At 58.6% G+C, this 10,753-nt stretch overlaps 1 protein-coding gene across 1 annotated transcript; it reads left to right on the forward strand.

Annotated features, from left to right (window-relative positions):
* Nucleotides 1–4,602: 4,602 nt before the first annotated feature.
* Nucleotides 4,603–6,508, forward strand: LOC309577093 (serine/threonine-protein kinase pim-1-like; the record flags this gene model as incomplete). Its single annotated transcript, XM_082288801.1, has 5 exons — nucleotides 4,603–4,677; nucleotides 4,769–4,819; nucleotides 5,135–5,501; nucleotides 5,904–6,080; nucleotides 6,405–6,508. The coding sequence occupies exons 3-5, from the start codon at nucleotides 5,156–5,158 to the stop codon at nucleotides 6,506–6,508; spliced, it is 627 nt and encodes a 208-aa protein (XP_082144927.1). The 5' UTR covers nucleotides 4,603–4,677; nucleotides 4,769–4,819; nucleotides 5,135–5,155.
* Nucleotides 6,509–10,753: the final 4,245 nt, after the last annotated feature.

A 10,753-nucleotide genomic window follows, 5' to 3' on the forward strand; every position in this document is an offset into this window, starting at 1 on the left:
TTCCACATTTCCCTGGAACTACCCACACATCTGGGTTTACTTCAGCATAGGCCTTCTCCAGCATTTGACAGACAGTTACAGCAGTGGTAGCTTCCTTATCACCTTTCACAATATTAATTTACATTCCCAGTTTAGCCATCAAATCCCTTCCCAGTAAATTACAATCACAATCAGGAACAAACAGAAATTCATGCCTTTCAAACCTATCCCCCACATTTACCAATAGTGGTTGAATAAAATGCACCTGCTCCTCTATCCCACTTGGTCTCTGAATAATCAAAGAACCTCTTGACAGTTTCCCTCCTTAGGCCTAAAGTTGCGAGTGGATCGAGAGGTCCCGTGTGTCCCAGGGAGCTGACTTGCTCTCTGTCCACACCTGCCCTGCCTGTTAGCAAGGGCCCCAGTGTGGTGAGTCCCTGGTACAATGGCAGCCCCGACACCCCTAACAATCCATTTCCATCAAACGGTGGCTCTGCGGTCACTCCCGCATCCAGTGTCCTTCTGCCCTGCAGATGGCACTGATCCCTTCCCCATCGCAGTTTCGATCGGCTCTGCTCTGTGCTGCCCACCCCGTCCCCTGGATCCTGGGGGTCCCCTTGATCCCTGAGGTTTATAACCCAAATCCTCCACCCTGGCCCCACAAGCCAATCTGGTGCAGGGTCATCTGCTGGATCCCTGCCACCTGTGTCCTAGGGCCTCTTAGTGTCTTGTACTGGGTTCCCCTCCAGTTATGCCAGGGTGGGACTGTAGGAACAATACCTCCTAGTTTTTCCTGCCCTGGAAGCTGGGGATACAAGGGACCTCCTACTTTGTGGCACTGTCTGCCATTCCCAGGGCCACACAGAGATACCCAGGGACATGCTGGAATGATACTTCCTTGCTCCATAGCGGCTCCCAGTGTCTTTCAGTGGCATCAGTAGGAGCTGAAGATGGCCTGGATGCGCTCTCCAGCTGGGGGTTTGTAGGTGCTCCCTCACCCTGGGCCACCCATCTTCATTGAGGGTGTCCCCAGCACTGTGGCACTGCCAGTATGTCCTGTCATCCATGCTGGAAGCCAGCTCGTGGATGGAGACCACCATGGGGACCCAGGATGTCCGGAAGTTGCCAGGAAGAGGGAGTGGGCTCTGGGCTGGGTGGTGGGATGCCCAACCCCACTGCCACAGCCCCTCTGGCTCTCACCTAAAGGTTTCAGGATTCTCCTCTGCCACCACCTCCAGCACCCTGAGCAGCATGGAGCCACCTGGGACCCTTTTTGAGGTGGAGTAGTGGAAGTATTTTCCCTGAACTGTGTTGGCAGAAGAGGAGGGCAAGGATGTGCAGAGCCATCTGTCCCAAGGTCATGGCTGTGGGGACAAGAGGACAGCCGGGGCACATGGTGGGATGGCACCTGGCACCACCTTGCCCTCCAGGGCACCCTGAGAGCCAGCAGTGCCAAGCCTGCAGTGCCTGGTCCTCTGAGACCAAGTGCGTGGTCCTCCCTTTCCCTTCCCAGCCCCTCATCTCCTCCCCTCCCTGCCTTGCTGGGCTCTCCTCACTGCCTCCTCTTTGACCTCCTGGAGCAGCTGCTTATGGATGGACCCTCAGTGGCAACCCCCGGACAGGTCCATGGCAGGACGCTGGGGTTTGGCACCTTGTTGGGATTTGTCCCTCCAGGCACTGAAGCAACTGGAAGACCAGTTGTTGCGGGGCCACTGGAAGGACAGGTGTGGCCACCATGTTTGCACTGGGGGCGGGAGGTCACTGGGATCCCATGTCCTGTCCTCAGTCTTTCTCCCAGCTTTCCGTGGGTGGCTGACGCTCAGCTCAGCCCTCCGTGGCTGTGCAGCCCACCAGGGCCAGCAGGACCGCGATGCCCAAAGCCATGGCAAGCATCCTCTCAGGACAGGCTGACCCACTCAGGATGGCAGAATCCTGTGGGAGTTGGGCTCTTTGGGCATCCTCTCTGCTTTTAGCTGTTGCCAGTGTCCTTGTCCCACAGACCCTGGCTCTGCCAAGTACCACCGGCTTCTCTGAGTGCTGAAGGGTGTCCAACGGGGGAGGCAGAGTGGTGCGAGGGACAGTGATCTTCCATTTGGGATTGCTGGATATTGTCCTGGGCCCGGCTTGGACCAGAACAATATCCATGAGGCTGTGGCATTGGATGGCATTCATCCCAGTATGTCCCAGCAGGAACCCTCTAAATCATCTACCCAAGCTCCTGGAAAGCCCAAGGAGGTCCATGCTGGCTCAATGCTCTCCAGCTGTATGTGACTTGACAGCAAGGGCTTGGACTTTCCAGGAAACTCCAGCCCTCTTAATCTGATCTTGATTACAGGAAAAATGGTGGAGAAGGTCATACTTGGCACTACTGGGAAGTGATGGAAGGACAATGCCAGTGTCAGCTGTGGGCAGCGTGAGATAACAGAGGGAAATTCTGGTCTACCTGACTGATTATCCTGCTGCCATAAGGTCACCTGTCTCATGGGTGATGGGAAGGCATTGCAGGTTGTATTTCAGGATTTTAAGAGGAGTTTTGATCCTATCCCTCACAGAATCCTTCTGGAGCAGGTGTCCAGATGTGAGATGAGCAGGGACAGGGTGTGCTGGGTGAAGAACTGGCTGAGGTACTGGTTTTCAATGGGATAGGATCCATTTTCTTCCCAGGAAGTGGGACAGAGTTGGATTTGGATTCAGGATGGGAATGTGGTGGATAGCACGTGGGTGGTTTGGATGTTGCTGAGCAGGGCTTGCCCTCCCCAAGGACTTTACAGTGTCCCTTTGGACAACCCATGTCCCATGCTCTGCCAGCAAGGACGTTGACACCATCACTGTTCCCCTCCTCATCCCTGTGTCCTACTTAGACAAGAATCTTCCACCCACTCAGCTCCAGAGGACCCTCAAGTGCCCACAGGGAGCCCCTTTCTTCCTCCTGTGGCACTGGAGAGCACTGGGGTGAGGCAGGGCTGTGACGGCACAAAGGGGCTGAGCGCTGGCGAGAGGCAGGGCTGGGATGTCACACAGCTGTCCTGGCCCACAGCACTGTGACATCACCACGCAGTCGCTACGTAACACAGGCCAGCACCTGCAGCTGCCAGTGCAGTCGCGATGGGACGTGCCGGAGCCATGTGTGACGGCGGCGTCCTGGTGATTGTGCTTGTCCTGCTGCTGGCCACTGTGGCTGTCTGGTGGGCCGTTGGCCGCTGGCAACCACGGAGGCGGCAGGCACGGACACTGAAGAGGCGCAAGCGCCCCGGGGTGCAGCCCAGAGGCTCACGGAGGAAGCGAGGAGCCCCTGTGGCTCCCAGGTCCTCCAGGCCTCGGGCGACCCCTTGCAAGCGGCCACGTGCTCCCGCGAGCCCCCTGGACAGCCCCTGCAGCTGCGGCCCCTGCGTGGCAGTGGCCCAGGAGCTGCAGGAACTGATGCTGCTGCTCTGGGCTCGCAATGGGACATGGGTGCCGCTCTACTCTGGGATGTGGCAGGCGTTGTGGAAAGAACTGGAGGAGCTGCTGAAGCGAGGCCACCTGCCCTGCTGTGGCTCGTCCAGCTCCTCCAGGAGCCTCCATCCCTTCAAGAGGCTGCTCCCAGCAAGATTCTCCATCTCTGGGAGAGCCTCAAGCCTTGCAAGGATGGCACACCACGAGGGACCCGCCATCCAGGCAAGAAGCTCAGGCTGTCAGAGATCCTCCATCCTGCCACGAGCCTCGGCTATCTCTGACAGCCTCTATCCCCCGCAGACACTCAGTGAGACCTGTCAGCCTGCAGAAGGTGCAGAGCCTGTGGACAGGTCTCCCAGCTCCCTTGGACTCACGGACTTCAACAGCACGGGCGCAACCCTGACAACTGATGTGGCCAGGGAAAGCCCAGAAGTCCAAGTGGGAGCCCAGCCCGATCCAGGGGAGCCTTCTCAGGAGCAGGTGGCGGAGCAGCAAGTGAGCTGGAGCCAGCAGTTGCCAGCCCACAGCTCCCAGGACGCTGTGCCGGCTGTGCCAGCTGTGCCAGCTGGCAACAGCCCGTGCCTGGTGGCGGAGACGACCCTCAAGAGACCCAGGAGGTTTCTCCATCTCCAGGAAGCTGCTCCGAGACGGCCACCGACTACCAGGAAGGCCTTTCTGGTAGCAGGTGAGATCTTCTGAGGAGCTGTCTGAGGCTCCCTCGGGGCTCTTGAGGGGCATCCCCAGGCCAGGCCAGGGCCCTTGAGAGCAGCAGAGTCTCTGGCTGTTTCCAGTGCTTCTGAGGCCACGGCTTCAAAAAACCCCTCCCTGGTTTGCAGCTGCTCCTGACACCCCCCTGTGCGAGTCCTCGGGCTGTAGCCCCGGCCGCCCTCAACAGCAGAGTCCAGCCCACGACGCCGGGGACAGCGACGGTGCCGCCCTGCCCCGCTGCCCTCCGGCTCCTGCAGCCGCCTCTGCGCGCTCCCCTGCCCCAGCTCTGCCGCTCGCCAGCCCGACGGCTGCAAGGCGGGGGCCGCTGCCCGGCGCGCAGCAGGAAGCAGGTCAGAGCAACGTGGCCCGCGGTGGCTCGGCCCGCTTCACTCGCGGGCACTTGGCCGGGGGGGCCCTGGGCGCAAGGCTGATGGCTCGGTCTCGGTCGCAGGGCAAAAGAAGAAGCTGCAGGAGCTGTACCAGGTGGGCCCGCAGCTGGGCAGCGGTGGCTTCGGCACCGTTTTCTCGGGCATCCGCCTCTCGGACGGGAGCCCGGTAGGTGGCCGGGACGGCGGGGCGCGGGAGGAGGGCCAGGGGCGGGGCGGGGCAGGGCTTGAGCTCAGCCCCGTCTCTCGTGGGCTTGCAGGTGGCCATCAAACGCGTGGCCCGGGAGAGCGTCCTGCAGTGGTACGAGCTGGTGAGTGAGCGGGGCCACCGCGACAGAGCGGGGCGCGGCGGGCAGGGATAAGGCCGGGCCCCGAGGGCGGGAGGCGGCGCAGGGCGGGGGGAGCGGGCGTGGGCTCAGCGTGCGAGCCGGAGCACGGCGGGCCCGGGGATGCCGAACACCGGTGGTGGGGCCGGGCAGGGGGGCACCCCCCAAGCATCCCCTGGGCGGGAGGAAGCCCAAGCACCAGGGAGGCTGCCCAAGGGGGCACTGGGGCATCCCAGGCACGGGGCAGCGGAGGCACAGGGCAGCATCAGGCCTGCTGGAGGCACTGTCTCCTCCTCACAGCCCGACGGCACCCGTGTTCCCATGGAGATCGTGCTCATGGAGAAGGTGGGCTCTGGCTGCCACAACATCATCCAGCTCCTCGACTGGTTTGAGCTGCCTGACAGCTTCCTGCTGGTGATGGAGCGTCCGGAGCCATCGCAGGATCTCCTGGCCTTCCTGCTGGAGCAGGGGTTCCTGTGCGAGGAGATGGCGCGCTGGCTTTTCTGCCAGGTGCTGGAGGCCGTGCGGCACTGCACCGCCTGCGGCGTCCTGCACCGGGACATCAAGCCAGAGAATCTCCTCGTGGACCCGGAGAGCGGCGACCTGAAGCTCATCGACTTCGGTTGCGGCACCTTCCTCCAGGAGCAGGCCTTCACGCGATTTGCCGGTGAGCCCACAGGCCGGGCCCCGCTCCCAGTGCCAGGCACTGCACAGCCCCATTCCCTCCTGGGCTGCGGGGTGCGGCATTCAGCCGGCTGCCGGCTGCCCTTTGGCACGGGCCAGATGCTGTGCCCCAGGAGCCGGCTGCCAGCCCTGCCCACAGAGGGGGGCTGCCAAAGCCAGGCCCCGGCTGCTCGGCTTGGCAGGCCCGCAAGGGCTTGGGCTGCTCCGCTGGCCTTGTTTGCCTTGCAGAATGGTTTCCTGGCTTTGGCCAATTGGCTGGGGGACGCCCGGTGGCCTCGGGGGGAAGTTGTGGCCACCGGTGCAGCCCCTGCTTCCTCCAGGAGGCTGGCTCCAGGTTCTGGAAGCCAGCAGCCTGCGCCTGGACAACGCTGCCTGTGTCCCCTAGGAACACACATGTACAGCCCACCCGAGTGGATCTGCCTTGGCTGCTACCACGGCCATTCGGCAACCATCTGGTCCCTGGGCGTGCTGCTGTACGTCATGGTCTGCGGGAACATGCCCTTCCAGGAGGACCATGACATCGTGTCGGGGCAGCTCTTCTTCTGGCAGCAGGTCTCTCCAGGTTGGTGTCCGGCCTCAAGAAGGCAGGCTTTGGCAGATGGCACCGCGCAGCCCAGCGTGGCCCTCACGCAGCTCCGCGGGAGGCCCATCTGCCCTCAAGGGCTGGCTGCAGGAGGCGGCCCGTGACAACAGGGTCGGTGTGGCCCGCTTGGCTGAAGGAGGTGGCGCGTGTCCTGCCGTGCCACTGTCCCACAAAGGGCAGAGTCAGCCGGGAGGCCGGCACAGCTCTGAGCACACGCAGCACGGCCCGGGCCTTGTGGGCACCGGGAGCAGCTGGGCAGGAGCCTTCTGCAAGTGACCGGCACTTTCTGGCTTCTCTCCCCAGAGTGCCAACATCTGATCCGCTGGTGTTTGTCCAAGCACCCCGCGGACAGGCCAGCGCTGGAGGAGATCTTGCGCCACCCTTGGGTGCGGGGCAGGCGTCTTTGATGCCTTGCCGGAGCCTCTGCAGCACCCGGTTACCGAGTCCCACGCAGGACTGAGGGCTCGAGAAAGAAAACAACCACAAGCCCATGCCGCGGTGTCAAGTCTGGTCCTGGTTAGCAACTTCAGCTAAAGAACCCTCTTGGGAAAAGGGGTAATCAGAGTGTTCCCTTCAGCCTTTGTCAAGCTTTTGATGCCTTTTCTCCAGGACGGTAGTTCTGTGTCTTCAAGCACAGGCTGTAGTACAGGTAGGAGGGGCTGTAACCAGCCAAGAAATGCATCAGTGAAACAACAGCTGCCCTTTCAAACTGACGCGGCCACTTGGGTTCACCAGAAGTGATACGTGGGCTCATGTGTGCATTCCAAGGGCCAGCGGGTGGCAGGGACTGAGATGCTGCTCACCTGCCAAAGCTGTGAGAAGAAGCAGAAGCACCAAAATGTCATTTCAGGTCAAGCCCTAATGAACTTTTGCTCTTTCTTCCCCTCACACTGGCAGCAGGCAAATGCAGCCCAGTCTGCCTGGATTCAGGGGACAGCAGCGTCTACAGGAGCTGTGCAGGGATGCGCAGATGCCAAAAATGTCTCTGGGACAGATGGGCACCTCCAGCAGGCTCAGCCTCCCACGCTGGGGCAGGGAAAGAGCGTGAGGGGACCCCCGCTGCAGAGGAAGGAGCGGCAGAGAAAGTGATCCCTAGGGACTCCAAGGGAACCCCCCTGGTGTTACCAGCCTCTAACCCCGTCTCACATTCGGGAGTTGCGTTATGTAAGGGAGCGATTCTTGGTAACTTTGTTGCACCGTGTAGCCCAGAGCTTTAGAACACTGGGGGGAAGGAGTGGTATTTCTCCCCAGCTCCCTTCTGGAGACTTTGCTATGCCAACAAAGAATCACTGAATGCTCGTAGCACCTCCTGGCCAGCAAGGGAAGGAGACAAGGAAAAACAACCTCATGTGGCCACAGACCTCCTCCTGCTTCTGCTGCATTTCACATGTTTCAGCCCCAGAAGGGCATCCATCTCTATTACCCTTTCTATTTGCTTCTACCCTTCCAGGAGATTTTTCTTTATAGCAGATGCTTTTCATGTTTAGAAACCACAGCATCCTCTGGGGGACAGGGAAACACTCCCACGTACAGAGGAGGGAATAGGCCCCTGAGAGGAGGCAGCTGCTTGAACAAGATCTAAAGCAGAAAGTGAATCCAGAGCATTTGTCTCTAGTTTTGTCTCTCTGTTGAGCAGAACAGCACTAGATGATCTTCACTCACATACAGTCATTTCTTACAACCTTATTGGCTCTAGCAGCCTCATAAAAGGAGTTCATCTGCAACCTGTGTCCTGCTGCCCTTGCTACAGGGACAAGGTGTCTGTGGCTTCAAAGCTCTGATCAGCCTAGGCTCTTCTTTCCTTTCTATGCATTGTGCTGGGCTTCCTGCATGGTTTAAAGAAACCAGAGAGTTTGGGAAACTAGTTCTGGATGTACTGATACCAAACAGGTGCTGTGCTATAGTATGTGATAAATCAGTGTGTGTGGCATTGAGCAGAAGCCATGCAGAATCAGGGAGAGCTGAAAAGCTTCTGATTACATCTGACCTGCCTGTTCCAGGGATTCTGTGATTCAGTGGAAGCCTGGGAACTAGAGGAGAGGCCTGAAACTACAGAAACCAAATAATGAAACATCTCTTTTTCAGACAACTTGCAGGAGAAGGAAAGATGACGCAGGAGTTGGGATCCAAAGGGCACCTGCTCTGCCCCAGTGTTATCGTCACTGCAGCTTCAGGATGCCTGGGGGTCCTTTGAGGCAGGTGAGGCTTGGGGAAATGCACAGAGCTATACCATATAGCTATACCATAAAGCATTCATGCCAACAGCAGAGAAGGCAAAGAGACACAGGAGATGATGGGTTTTTCCTTGTAAGCCTGAGGAATTCACAGGAATCCCCATTTTCCCCAGCTTCCCTACAGTATCCGTGTTTAGACATCACCCTGCCTTGGAGGATTGTAGGTACAAAAATGCTGTTAGCGAGGATTTTCTTGTTACTTTCTAAGTCCGTGAGAGATTTTTCTCTCTCACAGAAGAGGTAGCAGGGAATGTAAACAACCAAGCCACCTGCAACCTTGGAAAGTCTTGTTTATGGTAGAGTAGAAAAATATTTTGACAATGGATGTTTTCGGATTTTAGCCAATCACCCCCAAGGGGTGGCTGGTCCTTTGTCCAATTAGACTGAAGAAAAAAGTCTATAAAAGAGTTAGTAAAATAATTAAAGAAATCAATCTTGCTGCACAATTCCTGCCTGTTGGATCTTCTCCTCCTCCTCCTCCCTATGGCTGTGGGACACGGTGATACACCCTAGGGCCCAGGCCTGTGGTAATAGAGGATCCTCAAAAATCTCCCTTTATAGTGAGCAGAGAAACTGGTATTTCTCTGTAAGTGGCCACGGTCCCCCTTGGCAGTGCAGCTGTTACTGCAATTTTACTTTGGGGAAGTTAAACACCAGTCTCATCTCTAAAAGCATCCTCACTCACTTTACAAAGTGCCTCAGGAAGGGTAAAAAGAGGGGCTTTAACACAAGCACACACCTGTTGGGGTCTCCTCCCCCGCCGTGTAGCCCTGGGAGAGGGGCCCTGAGGGCACAGACACGGGGGTTCCCTGCCCCTGCTCAGCCTTGTTCCCCACTGGTTGGTTTGTGTTCCCCAGTGTGGCCAAGGACCCTCGGGTCCCCTGACTGGAACAGTTCCTGGGCAGAGCCCTGGCCATGGGGCTGGAGAAATAAACATCTCTGAAACATCTACCAAGAATCCGTCCATTATATATTTCTTTTCCACGGGACTCCTGGTTTGATATATGCATGTTGCAGTATCCCCACTGCAACACTGGGGGGACACAGAGATCTGGGGGGTGGGAGTTTGGGGATCCAGGGGGGTCCACAGGTCAAGGAAAGGGGGCACTTGAAGAGCTGGGAGAGCTGGGAAGGAGGTTCAGGGGCTCAGAGTCAAGGAAAGGGGGTGCAGGGACTGGGAGAGGTGGGATGGGGTGTCCAGGGAATCCTGTGCCCAGGAAAGGGGGTTCCAGGCGCCCTCAGTGTGAGGGAAGGAGCTGCTGGGGGGCTGGGAAATGCAGGAATGGGGGCCCAGGGTGTTCCAGGGCGTCCCAGGGTCAAGCACACGGGAGGTCTGGGGGCTGGGAGACATGGGATGGCCGGGAAAAGGGGAGCAGGGGGGTCCTGATGTCCGGCAGTAGGGGATTCAGGGGGGTCCCTGTGCAGGATGAGGCGTTCAGGGGGGTCCCGGGGGTGCTGGGGTCCCAGTCCCCCCTCGCCGCCCCAGGAGCCCCCAGCCCCAGCGCTGGAGCCATCGCGCTGCTCCGGGCAGATCCCGGCGGCGCCGGCTGGGAGATGCGGCAGTGCCCGAGGGAGGGCGGGGGAACGGGGGGATCACTTCCAGCTGTCCCCAGGGAAGGCTCTGTAAATCCTAGTCCATCCCAGTCGCTCCCAGTGTGTTCCCAGCCAGCCCAGTATGGTTACAGACACTCCCAGTACATCCCAGTTCCCATCAGCATGCACCCAGTCACTCCCAGTATGGTTACAGACACTCCCAGTACATCCCAGTTCCTGTCAGCATGCACCCTGTCACCCCCAGCATGCTCCCGGTCACTCCCACCTTGTCCCAGTTGCTTTCAGCACGATTCCAGTTGCTCACAGCCACTCCCACTCAATCCCAGTATGATTCCAGTCACCCTCAGTGTGATCCCAGTCTCACCCAGCATGGTCCTGGTTGTTCCCAGTGTGGTTCCAGTCACCCCCAGTATGGTTACAAACCCTCCCAGTATATCCCAGTTACCCTCAGCATGTCTGTAGTCATTCCCAGACACCCCCAGTGGCCCCAGTGAGGTGTTAGTTATCCCAGTATGATGCCAGTCACGCCCAGAATATCCCAGTTGTCTCTAGCATGCATTCAGTCATTCCCAGTTACTCCCAGTTGCTTGCAGCATCGTCCCAGTTTCTCTCGGTTGCTCCCAGTAGCCCAAGGTGTGATCCCAGTTGCTCCCTTTCAACACCAATATGATCCCAGTCACCTCCAGTATGATCCTTGTCACATGCCAGCACTCCCAGTATGGTCCCATTATCATCCCAGTTGCTTCCAATCACTCCCAGTATGGTCCCAGTTGCCTCCAGCGTGGTTCCACTTGCTTCCTAGATCAACCCAGTCAGTCCCAGTATGATGCCATTTGCTCCCAGTGTGCTCCCAGTTGCTCCCAG

Source organism: Coloeus monedula (genome assembly GCF_965178545.1).
Source record: "Coloeus monedula genome assembly, chromosome: 11".
Classification (NCBI taxonomy): Eukaryota; Metazoa; Chordata; class Aves; order Passeriformes; family Corvidae; genus Coloeus; species Coloeus monedula.